An 18,594-nucleotide genomic window follows, 5' to 3' on the forward strand; every position below is an offset into this window, starting at 1 on the left:
CCCTCAGTGTGTACTGCTTCAGTGCTGAATATTTATTTTAAGACTTCTGTAAACATTTCTGCTGAACGTGTATTCCAGACTGTGTTTGGCTATTTAATATGGTGGATGCTTCCAGGCAGAGAACTCCTTTCTCCATAGAACTCACAGAGGTTGTGCTTCTATTTTCTGATCAAGTTATAGAATAAGGTCCCATTTACACCTGGCTCAAGGGAAGACGAAAACAATTGGAAAACGTTGAAATGTTGGGTTGTTGTGTGTTTTCCGGGTTATATGGCTGGTTCCAGAAGCATTCTCTCCTGACGTTTCGCCTGCATCTATGGCACAACCTCTGAGGATGTCTGCCATGGATGGAGGCAAAACGTCAGGAGAGAATGTTTCTGGAACATGACCATACAGCCTGGAAAACTCACAACAACACAGTGATTCCGACCATGAAAGCCTTCGACAATATGTTGAAATGTTGCATATTAAGGATGGCTTACAGTGAATGACACAGTGTACTTCTATTATAAATGCTTCACTTGGAATAATCCCATTATGGTTTTGCTTTCTTGACACTTCTCTGCTCATCCACTATTTACTTTTTAGTGCTTGGCATATGTACAGCTACCTTATATGGAAGATTTGAGGCAATACATGTTTTCCTCCTTGAAGAATAATAAGAAATGTGCACCAACAGGTGAGATTTCACTTTAATTCAGATCCTTAGCAAGAGTGACCCTATACATGTCTCCTCAGTTGTGACTTCCACAGAGTTTGATGCTGCTTTCCCATAGACTAGTACTGGCTTGCCAGTTTAATACTGTGCACAGTACATGTAGCTTTTGTAATGCCAGAAATTATTACTTGTGATGTTGTTTCAGGTCCAGCCAGATGTTGTGGGTTTTAGAAGTGCAACTTTATGTTAATGAATCCATCAGTCCCTGGAACGAACCTTCTCTTTCAGCTTTCACTTCACTTTCTAGCTTTGACACAGGCCTTGATTGTGATTAAAGCTAACCAGGATAGTTCAGTATTTTCAAACTGTGGTGATGACATGTCTCATAACTGCATTTAAGACATGAATAGGAACCCACTTTTTGAGTGAGAGGAAAAGGGCTTCAGTGTGATTGCAGGGAATTCTTTACTTTTCCTTTGATGCTGACTTTGTGTGATTTTGTGACACAATGCATTCTGCAGATCAGAATGGAGTACATTTGGCCCTCTGGGTAATTTGGTCCACAGTTCTCATCAGTCCCACCTTTAATCCACAATTCCCATGAGTCCCACCTTGAACTACAGCCTCAACAGGGGCTGTAGTTAAAACATCTTGAAGACAAAAGGTCTCCACCTCTTCCATAGATGTTTTTGCCCTGTGGCAGCCTGTTTTCCCCCCATGTCTAGTTGCATTACACCGGCTTCCCCAATCTGGTGCCCTCCACAGCTGTTGGGATACAGCTCACATAATCCTTCTGGCATTGTCGCTATTGATTTGGAATGATGCTATTCTAGTCCATTACATCTGGAGGATAGATACCAGGTGGTAGAAGGCATTCATGTGTGCATCTGTTAGAACAGGTAGAAACTTTGTTTGTATCTCTTTAACATAGGTTTTGGTTTGTTTACTTGCTTTAGTATACATGGTTTTTCAAGACATGGCTATTCAAGAAGGCCTTTGATAATAGTTAAGGTGTCATCTATAATGGATGATCTAAATGAAGTTCTACCCTGCTGATATTTTTAACCCATCTTGTGGCTGAGTCATTAAACTTAGTTTGTATAGTTTACTTCTAATTGCAATCTATTGTTGTGTTTTGTTGTTATTCCATTTTGATTGATGTGTTCTATGTTAACTCCAGTATCTTGTAATTTATGTTATTTGGTTATTTCTGTTGATTTTGGTTATTTTTTGTACTTATGGGGAGATGGAGTGGGATATAAATGTTGTTGTTGTTTAGTAGTATTTTACATTGAGGAATATAGTTTTCAGTCCCAACTGGATGTTTACAGTTCCCTTTGCAGTCACACCACCCCGTAATCCACATAATGTCAGTCTGGAGCATTTGAGCACATTATTTTAAGTGTTCTTGTGCTATATTATAAATGCACAGCAGTCTGTGAATGGAGGGAAATTCGTAGGGAAAAAAAACCTGGAAATGGATGGTGTTTCTTGCTCTAAATTTATTGAACGGATTAACTTATCAAATGGTTGAAGGACTTCTCTCATTTAAAAAAAAAAGACAATACTTTTTTGTGCTGAAGCTTGCAGTAAAAAAGCACATATAAAATGGAAAAAAGTGATTAGGAGAGAGACAGAAAAGAAGAAAAACCAGTCACAAATATGTGTGGTTCCTTTGCATGACAGAATGACTGTTGGATGGCAGATGGATAGAGGCAAAACAGTGTTGAATGAAGTGCTTAATGGAGTTGTTGCAATAAACAAACCCTGAGGTTTAAAAAAAGACAAGCAGGCAGTTGTCCTTAGCAACTGAATCATGATGACTCTGAAGAGTGGATTCTGGCTGCAGTTAAACCCTTTGTGCTTAAAAATAGTACATGACTATTCTAATTGAGACATCATAGTATTTGAAAATAGCATGTCAAACAAAGGGCACTGCAGATGCTAAATCGGAATTTTTGTTATGAGCATCAAGTGCGTGGCTGGGAATCATATGAGCCTTGGGATGTTCTTGAATGGCACTTTCCATCAGCCTGAGCCTGCACTGCCATGGATGAGGGCTCTATGATTCCTGTCACTGGTCTACTGTTTGCACATTGATGCCTATACTCAGTGTATATTTTCTCCTCACTTTTGTACTTTTGTGATGTATTTGAGAAAACACAAAGATTAAAAACTTGGCATTATACTAAGTGTCCTTTGAGCAGTAACTGGCCACTTGAAGTGCCTCTGGTGTTACTATAAGAAGGTCCTTCATTGTTCATGTGGCAGGGCTCAGGTGGTCTGTGGTTTGCTCTTCTCCACACTCGCGTGTTGTGGACTCCACTTTGTGGCCCCATTTCTTAAGGTTGGCTCTGCATCTTGTGGTGCCAGAGCACAGCCTGTTCAGCACCTTCCAAGTTGCCCAGTCTTCTGTGTGCCCAGGAGGGCATCTCTCATTTGGTATCAGCCATGGATTGAGGTTTTGGGTTTTTAGCCTGCCACTTTTGGACTCTCGCTTGCTGAGGTGTTCCTGTGAGTATCTCTGTAGATCTTAGAAAACTATTTCTTGATTTATGGCATTGGCATGCTGGCTGATATCCAAACTGGATGGGCCAAGTATGTCACTGCCTTGGTCCTTTCATTGTTGGCTACTATTATTAACAGGTATTACCTGTTGCTTGCTGCTGCAAGAGAAGCTTTATCAATTTTAGAAGCATAGGTTCAATTGTTTAGAATGGCTGCTCCATTCGGATAGTCTAACATCATTATAAAGCATTGTGCCTCTTTTCTCCCATAGAATTCCTAGATGTATACTGTATGTTATGTTTATATTGTCTGTTTTGATAAGACCAATTGGCTGATCATTAAAATCATTTTGGGCTCTCCCATAGAAATCAGTAGGAGAAAAGTAAAATTGCTATCCTCTAGGGGTATAGACACTCAGAAGTTTAAGTTACCAATACATTGAACAAGCGAAGGAAGCTCCTCTCTCTTTTCTCTGACTTTATCTGCTTTATATTTCCCCCTCTTACATCTGAATGGCTATAAATGATTTCTCTTGCCAAAAGTTAATTACCCCTCCTTGTATTCATTTAGCTATTGGTGAAAATAATAACAAAATTGTTTTGGGGGGCTGATACCTGCTTACGAAAAGAGAACATTGCTATACATCCTCATTGTGTGTTAATGTTTTGTCTCCGCTGATCCAGAGGATCAGTTGCTTGCAGTTGACTCTCTGATTGATTCCATGAGTTTGGTTTATGAAGATGAGAATGAAGAAACAGTTGAAGATACATTTAAAACCAGCAAATTTCCAAATCCTCAGTTTCAAAGATTGTATCAGGTAAGAACAGTTGTCTTCTCATCATTGTCATTAAACATTGTCAGACTTTTTTCAAAGTATCTTCATACTTTTGCTAGAAAGAACATTGTGGCAAACACAACCTGGTAAGGCTCAAAGCCTGGAAATGTTATGGTTTTTCCTGCTGTAACTCCCAGAACCTGATTATCATGTTGTCTAAGGAATTTGGGAGCTGTTGTCAGGAGTGTAGCTGTGTATGTGGCAAAATGAGAGTATTTAATAAAAATTCTCCCCACCCTAAGGGATTTTCCTTTGATCCCCAATTTCTTTAGAATTGTAGTAAACAAAAACTTCAATTGAGGATTTAGAAATAAAGATTGGAATCCTGGTTAACTCAACGTAAATTGAGTAGGTATTTAACTAAGTAGTAAAGGTGATAAGAAATCCAGTTTTTGAAGTGTGAAGATGCATAAATGGGCATTAGCAAGTGTGCCTTGGGAGTGCTTGATGTCCATCATGGACCTGATGCTCATTGGGGACTATAACACATCAATCCCACTGTGCATTGGTCCCTTTTCTGGCTTTCCTACACAGTTTCATAATAGCCGCCCTCTCCTGGAAATGAATGTTTGACATCTTTAAGTTCTGTTTTCAACAGACATAAGTCCACTTATAAGCAACTCCTCAATGGGATTTTGGCCAGAGCTGAGAAATCTAGAGAAAAGAGGCAGGCAGAGTTACTAAGAGACTGCACACATAACGTAAATGATTTTCAATGTCTCATTTCTTTGTTATGAGAAATTTAAGGGCCAAAGGAAAATTCCATGGAGAGGGACATAACATTCTCACTTGGGGAGGCAATAGCTTCATTTTACCCCCCCCCCCCCCCCCCGCCAAGCCACATAAACTACATCACTGGTTGTAATCCAGTCCTCCCCAAGTTCAGGTGAAACTAAGCCCATGTATGTCAGAACAGATATCTTACCACTTGACTTTGATTGAAGTGGGAATGTGTGCTGTCCCTACTTGCCTCACAGAAGGGTGTTCTCAGACAATTCAACCAGAGCTCTTGGAAATTAGCTATGTGCACTGGATCCAGTGCTTTGTATTCATGTGTGCTCTGTGATGTCTTTATGTTATCAGATGTAACAGTTCACTTTAATTATGGAGCATTGCTCTTAGAAATGCTCCATCCACCCAGTTCAGAGCATAATAACCTATACATGGCCCCTCATTATTTATTGGTTGCAATCTCACTGGAAAATGTGAGTTTTGATCTCACTGGAATATATGAGCAGCATAAAATGATTCAGTATCCTAATAGTTGGAGCATTGGACTGTATCCTAGAAACCGTTGTGAGAAATCCGTGTGCTTTGGCAGACAAATGCAAATTTGACTTGAGAAATTTTATCATACAGGTTCTGGGTTTTGGAGGACTATCATAGTTTTATACACTGAAGTAAAATTGGGTTATTCGTTGAAATTAAATCATCAAAATATTCTTGCATTTTAACATTCCATCTACCATACTGGCCCCTGAATGTTTTGGTGTAATCAGCCCCACTTTTAAGCTGAAGTCACTGAGCATTACAAACGCATGCAGTATATGATCCTTTTCACTGTAACCATTCCCTGTAAACTCATATAATCTCAGAATATTGCCTCTCATACCAAGAAGCATTTAAACTTCTGCAGCGGATCCCACGGGGACCACACTCTTGAAATGCATGTTGGAAACAAATACTTTCTAAAGTGTACACTCATCTACATCTTACAGCCTCTAAATTACTGACTTGAAATATGTTTTTCTCTTTTCTCACCAGTGCCTACAGCACAAGGCTTTCCATCCGGATGCCCCTTTGCCCCCTATTGAAAAACACCTCTTAGACATGTTGGAGGCACCTCAGGAAGTGAGAGAGAAATGCCAGGCTCCTCTTGAAAAAGTGAAATCGCTTTTTCCACTGAAGGATGCAGGCAAGATGAAAGAGCAGAAGACAGCTCAGCATATCTTCAAAGACAAGTGAGTTATGTCGTTCCTGCTTCTAGTGCTTCTGGAGCCTACCTTAGTGCTAAAGCCCTAGCAAGGTTTTTAAACATTAAAACATAAATAAATAAAAGGAGGTATTTAAGAGTGGGAAGGGAAAGGAAAGATGGGATGTCAGTGAGGTTGAAACGGAAGTGGTAGGAGAAAAACCCATCTATTCATTTCTCTCCCACTGCCATCCCTCCACTGCTACTCCCTTTAATTCTTACATAAACAAGTGCATTTAAATGGGAAATAGCAAGAACGGGTGAAAAGCAACCTGAGAAAGTGAGGGAGAAATAGACAAGTTATCAATCTGGAAGAACACAAGATCTTTGTATATAAGTAGTGCAGGGTTTTTTATGTAGCTGTCATGAACCACTGAGCTGCTGAATCTGCTGACCAAAAGGTCGGTGGTTCAAATCTGGGGAGTGGGGTGAACCCCCTCTGTTAGCTCCAGCTTCTGCCATCCTAGCTGTTTGAAAACATGCAAAAGTGAGTACATTAATAGGTACCACTTCAGCAGGATGGTAACGATGCTCCCTGCAGTCATGCTGGCCACATGACCTAGGAGGTGTCAATGGACAACGCCGGCTCATTGGCTTAGAAATGGAGATGAGCACCACCCCCTAGAGTCAGACATGACTACACTTAATGTCAAGGGGAAATCTTTACCTTTTACATGAATCAGAAAAGTATCAAAACAGATTAATAGCAAGGAATATTTATGCTATTGTGGTAACCACAATAAACCTCACTCTTAATTCATAATGGACTTCTCATTCTGTGATAAGTTGAGATGTGAGGAGGAGATTTAGACAATCGCCTTGCAACTGTATCTTGTTAAAAACTAGACATTTGTCTTTTGAAAACAGTTTCTGGTGTAGTTTAAGGCTATCTAATGAGCTGTCTTGCATTTAATTGAAGTTTGTTTAGTGAGTACTGACAGCTGCACGTTGAAGTTTATCAAGCTCTTATGACCAAGGAGATGCGTTAGTAAATGTGCAGGTCTTCTTTGTTCACACATACTTAAAAGCTGTCAGTTTTAGGACAGGAGTCAGCAAATTGTATTAGAAGGGCAAATAGATTACTTTCTTAAACATTAAATTTCCATTATCTCTGATGCCAATGGAAAAGAAACCTGATGTGAATATATAATATTATGAACGCGTTCTTGTACATATGCACATACTCCATGTGGCTCATTAGGAAACTACAGAGATGGTGTTGATTTTCTGGTTTGGGGTAGGATGGAAATATCAGCCCTACAGTATCTTAGGTGGGACACAAAGCTAAAATGAGCCCTGAGACTGAGGCTGAGATAGATATTTCAAGCATCAACATTTTATAGAACTTCAGAGGTACGCAGAAGTATGTTGACAACAACAAACTTCACAAGAACAACAGAATGTGTCCAGAGATTGGTTGTCATTTAAGAGGATGTCCTCAGGGACTGGCACTGTATGGGACCATAATTTCTGGTTGTTGCCCTCAGCACATAATACTGCAGTTACAGCATTTCTAGCATGACTAAAATGTTACAACCCAGCAAACAGTACAGGCCATGGTCAGTTATTGTCAAAAGTGAGTTGATCAGGCTCACTTAAGCATATAATAGCTGAGGCTTTCATTTTTATTTTCTGCCAGCACTGGTACTCCCCCCCCCCCAAAAAAAAAAACAAACAACAACACCCAAACAACCTCCTGTTTTTACCACAAGTCTAATGAACTTCTCATCATTCTGGCATTGAACTGGATTTCTTATTATTTAGGATTTTTTCCTCCTAACTTGAGACAGAGTCCAGCTTCTTGGGAGCATAAAAGACTATTGCTTGAGAAAACTGCAACTTCTGAAACTTTCCTGGCAGGATATGTTTATCCCATATAAATTGCCCTATTCATGTTGTTTGAAATAATTTCTTCAGATTGCGAGTTTTTTTCTTGTCTACTTCCAGTACTGAAGATGGGCCCAGTGATCAAAAAGTTAAAGTAGAAGATGATGATGTTGGTTTCAGGATTGCAGACCTTGCTGAGGGCAATGTCACTGCAGTAAGTACTTCTTGCAGAGGCTGCTGTTAAAGAATTGGTGAGATTGGATACTGTGATGGGGCATGACTCCTCGATGAAATGAGAGAAAATCAAGCATTAAGAACCTGATCAGCACATCTCTCTGGCAGTTTTTAAAATAACCTTCCTGTGGCACAATAAGCAACATTTCATGAGATCATCAGATAATCCACATGAAGGGGAGTGGGGATTTGTTAATCTTCATCTGACTAAGCCACTGTCCATGGTCTACTCATAGAATAATGTATTTTGTGAACTAAAAAGTTTCAGTTTTATCAATAGTGGCAGTTTTGGTGTTTGCTACCACTGCAAAATAGAAGGCTAAATCAGTAATCCACTTAGGCCAGTATTGTAAACTCTGATTGGTACTATCCCCTGTGATTTTTAGCAGTATTATTTCCTAGTTCAACCTGGAACTTGAAAAGATAATAGAATGATAGATATTCGCGAAACTGTGTTTTTGCAAATTTATGTACCTGCTCCATCACTACAGCAATACTACCCTATTATGAGTCCTTGCTATAAGGAGGGGGTTTGCTTGTGTGACAGAATTACTATATATACACGAGTATAAGCCTAGTTTTTCAGATCTTTTTTTTGGCTGAAAAAGTCCTTATCGGCTTATACTTGAGTCAAGATTATTTATTATTGAATTCTGTTGTTGTTGTCATTGTTGTTGTTATTATTATTACATTTATCATTTTACTCTTATTATTATTATATTTATTATTTTACTTTATTATTGTTGTTATTACATTTATTATTTTTTAGTTATTACTGTTATTATTACATTTATTATTTCACTCTCTTTATTATTATTGGAAGGATACATAAGTACATTTACCTTGAAGAAGGTGAGAATAATGGTTTAATCAGAGTTGGACAGTCTTACCTTAAATTACAGTTTTATGTAAATATTCAAAAACATTTAACCTTACGATGCCTCAATTAATGTAATTGTATTGGTATCTATTTATATTTTGAAATGTACCAGTAGCTTATACTTGAGACAATCCATTTTCCCAGTTTATTTGTGGTAAAATTAGGTGCCTCGGCTTATATTCGGGTTGGCTTATACTCGAGGATATACGGTATATCTTCTTCTCTTCCTCCTTAATATCCCGAACCCTATAATCTGATCCAGAAGGCACCTCAGCATTTAGGAGAGCCTTGAATGCTTCTTAGCAGGGGGTTGGACTGGATGGCATGAGGTCTCTTCCAACTCTATGATTCTAGGAGCAAGAGGAAATTGTTCCACCTTCACATTCTGCTGATGGAAGTTGTTTCATCAACAGGGAATCTTAACTGAATATCATTCTTTGCAAATAATTTTATGGGAGGGAGGAGCAGAGCAAACAGAACACTTAATTTGTGACTGAAACAACAATTGCCTTGGACTTTTCCTTAGTTTTTTTTTTTTTGTTCAAAACTTTGTGTAGCCTGGTCTCCCTTTCCTGTTCCTTCCTAGCTCACATTTTGGAATCCCTGAGTAAGTTCAGAAGGCCTGAAACGTCAGCAGGAATGTGTGCTTTTTCTCACAAATGCTGCACTGCACTGGAGGGCCAGGCCAGCTCAGCTCTTCTTTGCGCATTTGACTAAGAGGTTTGACTTCCAATTAAGCATCTGTCAGAATGCAAATGCAGTCTGTGCTGCTGAGAAGCTTTTCACACAACAGTAGAAAAAAAAGCAGCACCGTCCCTGAATTCCCTTGTCTATGTCTTTGAAAGAAATGATTACATCACACAAGGACAGTACAGTATCTTTTAAGTTTATCTTGTTGTGCTGTTCCTCCCAGGTCCAATTTTGATTAGTGTTTTCCAGTTTGTTTTTGTTTTTTTTTTTTTTGTCGTGTCAGGAGCGACCTGAGAAACTGCAGGTCGCTCCTGTTGTGAGAGAATTGGCCGTCTGCAAGGACGTTGCCCAGGGGACGCCCAGATGATTTGATGTTTTATCATCCTTGTGGAAGGCTTCTCTCATGTCCCCACATGAGGAGCTGGAGCTGATAGAGGGAGCTCATCAGCCTCTCCCCGGATTCGAACCTGCAACCTGTCGGTCTTCAGTCCTGCGGGCACAGGGGTTTAACCCACTGCGCCACCGGAGGCTCAGTGTTTTCCAGTTTAATGTACATGCTAAACAATTCCTTTGATTGAATCAAAATGGGTGAGAACCAAAACCCCCATTTTTTCAGCTTTGTTTTTAAAAATATGGAAGAAAAAATGCAATGAGGGGCTGAGGGTGTAACTGTTGGTATGTTATTTTATAGGTTGGAAGTGTTAATCCAGTAGAAAATTTCAGAGTGCTGGTGCGGCAGAAGAATGCTGACTTCAAGGAAGGTAAATTCAGTTTGGTTTACATTTTTTCAGTTACATTGGACCAACTGGTCTTGAATTCAGGTGACCTGGGCTGAGAAATCACTGTTTTCTTACTACTCAGCCCAAATGTTTATGCTGGCAAACATCCTCTCAAAGATAAAGTATGGCCCCATCTATACATCCATATAATGCAGACAACTGTATTGAAGTGCATTATTATTGGGCTGGGCTTTAGCACAGCTAGTTAATTACCGGCAGCATTAGATGTTACCAATCAAAGATTGGCAGTTTGAAGCCCGGGGTGGGGTGAGCACCCGACCTTCTGTCCAACTTACTGTCCACGTAAGCAGTTCGAAAACAGCTGTGAGTAGAGAAATTAGGAACCTCTTAAGCAGGGAGGTATTTTACGGCACCATAAAGGAAATAACAGAAAATGCCAGCGATCAAAGGAGGGAGGAAGTATGTGATATGGGGCTCTTTGTCATAGAGGATGGAGTCACAGCACCCCCTGTGGCCAGAATCGAGCATGACCTCCAGGACACCGAAATTGGGGAAAATGCCAGTGTGTCCCTCTATCTGCTGTCTGTCCTGTATTTTAACAGCATTGAATGTTTACCATGTATGTGTTCTGTGATCTGCCCTGAGTCCCCTTTGGGGTGAGAAGGACAAAATATAAATGCTGTAAATAAATAAATACATATGTGAGTCTACATTCCATATAATGCAATGTAATGCATTTTAACTGCATTATGAAACTGCGGCCTCAGTCAAAGTAACAGTCCTTCAAGCATATGGAAAATTGACCATAATCTTTTACGACTAGGATGAGGCAGATTGATTCATTGCTGTTACTCTTATTCTGCCTTGAAAATTAAGTCTTTGTTGTTGTCTCTTTGTAGAATTGAAAGAACTGCATTTAGAGAAGGGCTGAAAATTAGAACAGAGTATGTAACTTAAATTCAACAAAATACATTTTATCTGTAGCACAATCCAAAAGGTGTTTACTCAGATCCATTTTCAGTAGAATTTACTTGCTAGTAGGTTAGTTTAGGATAATAGTTGTCAACTCCTCTTAGTTTATACTGGGCATAGTTTAATTTTCAGGTTTTTTGCATTCCCTTTATTTTCTGTTCTGCAGCATACAAAAATATAGTTCAAGAGTGACCACCTTACAACAGCAATTTTGGCATTTCATCCCATTATTTCTTTTTTATATCATTGAAATTAAATTGGTTATTAGGGCTGTGCGGTTTCGTTCGTTAATTTCGTAATTTGTTAATAATTTGTATTTAAAGTGGTTTACAATCCGATATTGAACCATTCAGGAGCAACTAAAAATCGAAACGAATTTTTAAAATTTATTTCGTAATTGTTTCGAAATTGTTTCGTTATTATTTCGTTATTATTTCCGTATGTCTGGTGCAAGTTTTATAGTTGTTGTATCAGTGATTAAAAAAATAAATTATCACACCAACAGTCAACAACAGAGGGAGAGGGAAGCTTCAGAAGTTCCCCCTGTCCCATTTGGAGGGCTTTTTAGCGTATTGCGCAATCGCGTTCGCCATTAACGAATCGATTCGTTATTGTTTCGAAATTGTTTCGTAATTTCTGAAATTTCGTAAATATCGAACTTTTTTAAAGAAAAAATTCAGAATTCTTTTAAATAACAAAACGCAAAAAACCCCTAAAAACGAATTGAGTTTAGAAACAAATTTTTCCGTGGTTGCACAGCCCTATTGGTTATGATTGCTCAGATTTTTATGTATATTGTGTCAATTTTCTTTTCATCATTGTTTATAATTGTGTTTATCTGATCATTAAGAATGTGTAAATGAGCCATTTTAAAACCTGCTGTTTCAGTTTAATCAAACTTTGGGATTTCTGTTCATTCAAAAGTAATAGCTGATCCAATTTTCCAAATGTCAGTATAAGTATTTCTTTTTTAAAAAAATATTTTTTATTCTTGTTAACGGATAAGAGAGTAAAAAAACATAACAGTAAAAGTGGTGGAACAATATGATTTTTTTTACAGTATAAGTATAGGTATTAGTCAAACATGTTTACATATATCTTTACCAATAAAATAAATAGCACAGTTATATAATTAGCCTTTGATGACAGTAGTGATGTGTCTTTGGTATGTTTTTGTTTAAATAGATTCAGAAGATGGAGAAATGCTTGCTCCAGAACAGTTTCTCAAATGTTGGGTCTCTTGAATAGCTTGGACACTTAATAAAAATTTCTCTTTTGTCTGCAGAAAAATGTATAATTACAGGGTAGACTCAATAGTCTACAACATACTGATTGTGGAAAAGATATTGGTTGCACTCCAAAGTGTTCCTATTCGACATATAAGGCTGTTACTATAAAAATGGAAAGCTTTCAGCAATAGCTACAGATAAAACTAATTAAAAAGATTATTTTAATTTCCTAAGAGTTTCCCCCAATATTTCTTTTATCATTTGGAACAAACTGTTCATTGTACTTTCCTGTTCCGGTTACTGTGGGAAAGAACTTAGATAATATAAACAAAAAACTAAGACACATGTGAGAAAAAAACGACTTAGTAGTCCTCTGTATTGTGGCTTTAAGGTAATGTAATAAAAGGGAGAACAGCGTACATAAATGGATATATTATTACTTATTAATTCAGATATAGTGCCATCTTGTACACCATCAACATACATGATTTGGAAATATTTTATGGGTTATTGTGTAAGTGTATTTCTGCGTGAATTTGTGCAGACCTGGAGTCCTTCCCAATATCATGCTCTTCAAACACAAGACCCTTCCTGTCCATAGATGCTCAAGCAACCAAGCTCTGAAAGCCAAATATCACAGGCCATGCAACTGCTGTGCCTGCACTCTTAAAGAAGTATTCCCGTCTGACACGCTGCTTCTTAAACTGTGGGCCTGATCCCAAATGGGGTCCTCAATGTTGAGGTCCCAAAAATTGGCAATAATAATAATAATAATAATAATAATAATAATAATAATTGAATAAAACTTTATATCCCACCTCCTCACCAAACAGGACTCAGGGCAGCTTACAAAGAGTAAAAACAGAGTGCAATACACAGAAATACAACATGATTTCTGAAATGCCACCCATTTACACAAATCTGTTAGCAACAATGTGCAGTGTTTACAGTGAACTCTGCAGAAAGTGCATCAGGTGTACTCCACAAAAAGGAAAATCAGCTGTTTAGCAAGCCTTGCAAATGCTGATTTCTTGTCAGCCAATGTTTGGTTTTTATACTTATTTTATCTACTTATATACCTGGGGTCATCTCAACATTTCTTGGGCAGAATGGGGTCATGAGTGGGAGAAGTTTAAGAAGTCCCGATCTAACATACCTCTAAAGGTGGTGGGACTGAGAGAAAGCCCTTCCTCAGACAACTTAATACTTGAGGTGATTTGTATAGGAAAATACAGTCTTTTTCATAATTAATCTTTCATACTGTTAAAATATAAATTGGAATCCCCCCCCTCCACCCAAAAAAAAAATCTGGCTCCCATTGTATCCTTATTTTAAGGCTATCTTGCATCACCAGTACCTCTTAGCCTTAATCCATGTCCATTGTGATAGAATGAACCTTCACACTTCTTGTATTTCCACATACATTTTGGCCCTGCTGCACATTTTGGATTTTTTTGTTGGATGTCTGAAAGTACAATCTTTCAACTTTTTTAAAAATTGTGTTAGAAACGACTTGAGATTATGCTGCTAGTTCCTTCTGGTATGAGAGAATTGGCCGTCTGCAAGGATGTTGCCTGAGTGTGTTACCATCCTGTGTGAGGCTTGTCTCATGTCCCCGCATGGGAAGCTGGGGCTGACAGACAGGAGCTCACCCCAACCCGTGGATTCAGACTGCTAGTCTTCAGGTCAGCAGTTCAGCTAGCACAAGGATTTAACCCATTGCATCACCGTGGCTCAGTCTTTCAACTAAAAATAAGAGAGAACTTTTGTGTATAGCCAGGAAGATACAGAATACCTGACTCCCAGTTTACCTGGAATTTTCTAGGATTTAGATTGGGGGGGGGTGTTAACTGGAATTTGTCAGGATTTAGATGGGAGGAGCTGGTATTTTAAGGGGAGAAGGCAGGAAGTTCATGCTAACAGAACAATTGTGATGACTACAATTTGTGTGAGTATACTTATAATACAGAAGAAAGGGACAAACCTCAACTGATTAATTCATTTGAAGAAGGAAATTAATCAGCACTAGAGAAAAGGCTAGGAAAACATCAAAACCATCATCTTGACAAACACAAGACTGAAACAAGAGCTGTGGAAAAGGAGGGAGTACGACACATCAGGCATTTCCACAACAATCTCATCTCAATCCTTCCCCCTTTGATGTGACACTTCTCATTTGCTTTATATATTGCAGCGTATAAAGCATCCACTTAATTATTGCTTATGTGCATAACGTTAGTTTTGATAGCTGACAAGAGATCAGTAAGAACTGTGGGTGAAATTCCTGACTAGTTTTGGGTAGATCTTGATTTTCTTCTGAAAGAAAGTTAAATACAGAACTTCACGTTTCAACTGCTGTAGCAAGCAGGCATCCTGTGTGTCAAGCAAAAATTAACATGCCACCAATTTGTTGATGGAGTTTCCTCTGTTTGAGAAACCCAAGAGTATGAAAAATGTTGACTTTGAAACTGTACATATGAGGCAAAAGGATCAAAATGTGGGTATTGACAAGAAAATGTGAGGTGGCAGTGAAGAAAGAGACAGAAGCTATTGAGAAAAGGGCCATGTTTTGGGATGTCTACCGTGGAATAAGATTAGAGGCGGTGAGTGAGTTGCATTATTTGGCAGCCTTAGGGGAAATGTATGTGCATTTAATTGAGTAAATAATAGGAAATGCCTTATGAATATTTAGTAGTAGTGATGGATGAATGCTCGTAGATTCCATTCAAAACCAGTGTTTATGAGCTTTCTTGGTTTGGGTTTTTTGTTTGTTTGTTTGTATGATTTTTTTTAGGAGGGAGAACTTGAGTGGGCATTTTTAAAGCTGCCTCCCATCTTGCCAAAACAAGTGCATAAATTTAATTCAGTTTCTCATACTCTGCACCTGTACCCCAGCTGTGGCAGAAAGCTGTTCAGGAATTCAGCTGTGTCTCCCTTTGCCCAAATGCACCAGGAAAAGAGAGAGTAGGTATTAAATCTAGATGGAGAGCGTCAACCACTTAGGATCGTCAATAATTTAAAGAATTGATTGACCCAAATAGATGAAATGCACATCAAGTGAAAGGTTGCTTGATCAGAGGGTCTGCTCATGTGGGCCAGCGCAATGTGGTGTTTTGAATTTATACTGACATTTAAGGAGAATCTTTTCCTTGTATGTCAAAAAATAGCCCAATAGCTAGAAAGAGCTGGAGTAATACTCTCCCCATAATGCTAATTTATTTATTCCAAAAAAACAAAATAAATACATTGGTGTTTTAATATCAGGCTTTTTGTTTAGGGAGAACTAAAGAACTATGTAGTAGTTTCAGATCTCCTATAACTCCATAGTCTAAGGGTTTTAGTGTCTATCAAGATTTTTTGTCCATGTTGAAATGTCATTAATATTATCCGTTTTCCCACCATAACTTGAGAGATTTGATTTTCACATTTGGCAGCCACTGAATTCATTTCCTTGAACAGCAATGGTTGTCTCCCCCCCCCCCCCCCCCCAAACTCGACTCAAGATTCTGGTTGCAAAGTCATAGCAGATTCGTCTTAACTCTGTAACACATTTTTGATGTTTCTCTTTTACCGTTGACCCAGAATCATGGACCTTAAAGAATCATAGTGTTAGTAGAGACTGCAAGGATCACCTATCACATTTACTTGAGTGTAATGTGCACCGTTTTGGCTAAATTACTTAGTCAAAAGTGAGATGCCAGTTACAACCAGTGGCACATTAGAATTACTTGTAACCCACTTGTCTGTACCTCTAACCAACTCACCAACCGTGGCCTGATGGAGATACATCCCTCCATGCTATGTAAAGTCTAGTGAGTTCACTAGCTCCAATCTGGAAAAGTCGAGGATAGCGAACTTGGAAGAGTTGGGGCAGCAAAAGGGCTGACCACGAAGGGAGGCCAACCTCCTTCTCCCATTTGAGAGCCTCATACTGTTCCCAACAATTGGAAATGATGCAAGGCTGGCCAGTGGGTGAAATGGCTTGGCTTCCCCTTGCTTCTTGGCCCTTCAACTGCTTGCCTCAGGTAAGCAGACAGAGGAAGGGCCAACAAACAAGAGGAAACAAGCACCATTGTCTGTGCATTACATGTGCCTTTGCAATTTTTATAGTAATGTGCACTCTGAAACTGAGGTGCACATTACTTGCGATGACACACTAGACTTGAGTGAATGTGGTAGTTCTACTCACTTGCCATGAATTATGCATGTATGGTGTAGGAAAAATTGGCCACTAGATTTATGGACACCGTGGGTTAAACCACTGAGCTGATGAACTTGCTGACCAAAAGGTTGGCAGTTTGAATCCTGGGAGTGGGGTGAACTTTCTCTGTTAGGCCCAGCTTCTGCCAACCTAGCAGTTCAAAAACATGCAAATGTGACTAGATCAATAGGTACTTCTGCAAGAAGATAATCGCTCTCCATGCAGTCATGCTGGCCACATGACCTTGGAGGCATCTACAGACAAGGCTGGCTCTTTGGCTTTGAAATGGAGATGAGCATCATCCCCCAGAGTCTGGCATGACTAGACTTAATGTCGGGAATAGTTTACCTTTAGACTTTCATTGTTTAGAGCCCCATATTTGTTCCAAAAGTGAACTACATCACAGAGGCTATAGGTTAATCTGAACAGCCCTCATCCTCGCCTGCTGTCATGTCCATCTTTCATTGCACAATAAATGATGGACATGACAGCAGGCAAGGATGAGGGCTGTTCAGATTAACCTATAGCCTCTGTGAGTGGACCAAGCTGAGTCAAATATTTAAAGTAGTGTTAGGAAAATCGGTAGCTGCTTTCACTCTCTTGCAATCTGGAAGTATGTGGGGGAGATGTTTTTTTAGAGCTGTATTAACATATCTCGCAGTGGATTCAGATGTGTTAGCTGTTCTGTCTTAAACCTGTTGTTTTCCTGCAGGCTTGAATTATACTGTCTTAGAATGATTTGAGCAGATTTTAGTCCCGAGGGGGTAATTAATAAAAAGTACCATCATTGCAGCGGAAGTCTCTTCAGATAGAAAGCGGGTTGTCATTTTGTTGGGAGGAGGGAAGAGGAATAAAGGTCAATGTGTTAAAATGAGTCGTGTGATGCTTTGAAGCTGAAGAGTGCCTCTTCCCCAGTAAAGACTTCCGCTATACTTTCTTGGTGCCTGGGGTTTTAATTTAACACATCAGTGGAGAGGGGATGCTCTAAATGGGGTGGGGGAGAGGGAAAAGCAGAGTTTTTTATTGCTGCATTTTCTAAGAAATTAGAATATTTTATGAGAAAATCATTAGCCCTTAGGTTGAGATGGGTGGGTGGGTGGATGTGGAGAATGTATTAACCTGTGAAGCTGAAATTGTAAAACTTCTTGGTTGGTTGTCTTCATATAAAATATATATGATGGTTCTTCGTGGGAGCCAGCAGTTTATGTCTTTGTCCCTCCATACAAACATTTCCAAAGAGTACAAATGGTATGTTAATCTTCAGAGTGGAGAGAAGCAGTCATAACTTCAATGTAATGCTCTATGTATACCCTTTTCTATATCCATATAAACACAGCAACAATTTCCAACTTAAGGATCACATTTCTCGTTCAAGAAGGAGTTGCATCCATCCGTGCAGTCCATAGTAGCGACCTATAGTTGGCCACATCCAATTAACCCAATACATATTCAATTTATTATGTTCACAATTGTCAGTCATTGGAATCATTTTGTAGGAATTGAGATTCTACCTTGCAGCGAGGCATTGGGCAACATTGTGGTGACTCTGTCAGTGAGCATAGTCCTTAATAGCAGTGAATGAAAGTTGTTATAAAAAGGGTGTGTGTTTTGAAGTGTATTGACCTATCAGTGTGTTTAGTCTTGGATGGTCTAGGCTGGCATGGAGTTCCTTTTATGTTTATAGCACATAAAAGGAATAGTGGAACTCCATGCCAGCCTAGACCATGTTTGCAAAATTCAGGGCGGAGAGGATTTTGGTGCATCTACTCTATAGAACAGTGGTTCCCAACCTGTGGTCCGTGTACCACCAGTGATCTGCAAGAACTAAAATGTCCGCGACCTCACCAT

At 39.1% G+C, this 18,594-nt stretch overlaps 1 protein-coding gene across 2 annotated transcripts in view; it reads left to right on the forward strand.

The window, feature by feature from the left end:
• XRCC5 (X-ray repair cross complementing 5) overlaps positions 1-18,594 on the forward strand; it is a 64,266-nt gene that overhangs the window by 27,831 nt on the left and 17,841 nt on the right. For both annotated transcript variants that reach the window (XM_060773928.2, XM_060773937.2), the window contains exons 12-16: positions 589-679; positions 3,850-3,983; positions 5,766-5,962; positions 7,921-8,014; positions 10,296-10,365. In XM_060773928.2, coding sequence (XP_060629911.2) covers positions 589-679; positions 3,850-3,983; positions 5,766-5,962; positions 7,921-8,014; positions 10,296-10,365 — 586 coding nt within the window. The remainder of the gene's footprint in view (positions 1-588; positions 680-3,849; positions 3,984-5,765; positions 5,963-7,920; positions 8,015-10,295; positions 10,366-18,594) is intronic.

This window comes from Anolis sagrei, chromosome 1, assembly GCF_037176765.1.
Source record: "Anolis sagrei isolate rAnoSag1 chromosome 1, rAnoSag1.mat, whole genome shotgun sequence".
In the NCBI taxonomy this organism is placed as follows: Eukaryota; Metazoa; Chordata; class Lepidosauria; order Squamata; family Dactyloidae; genus Anolis; species Anolis sagrei.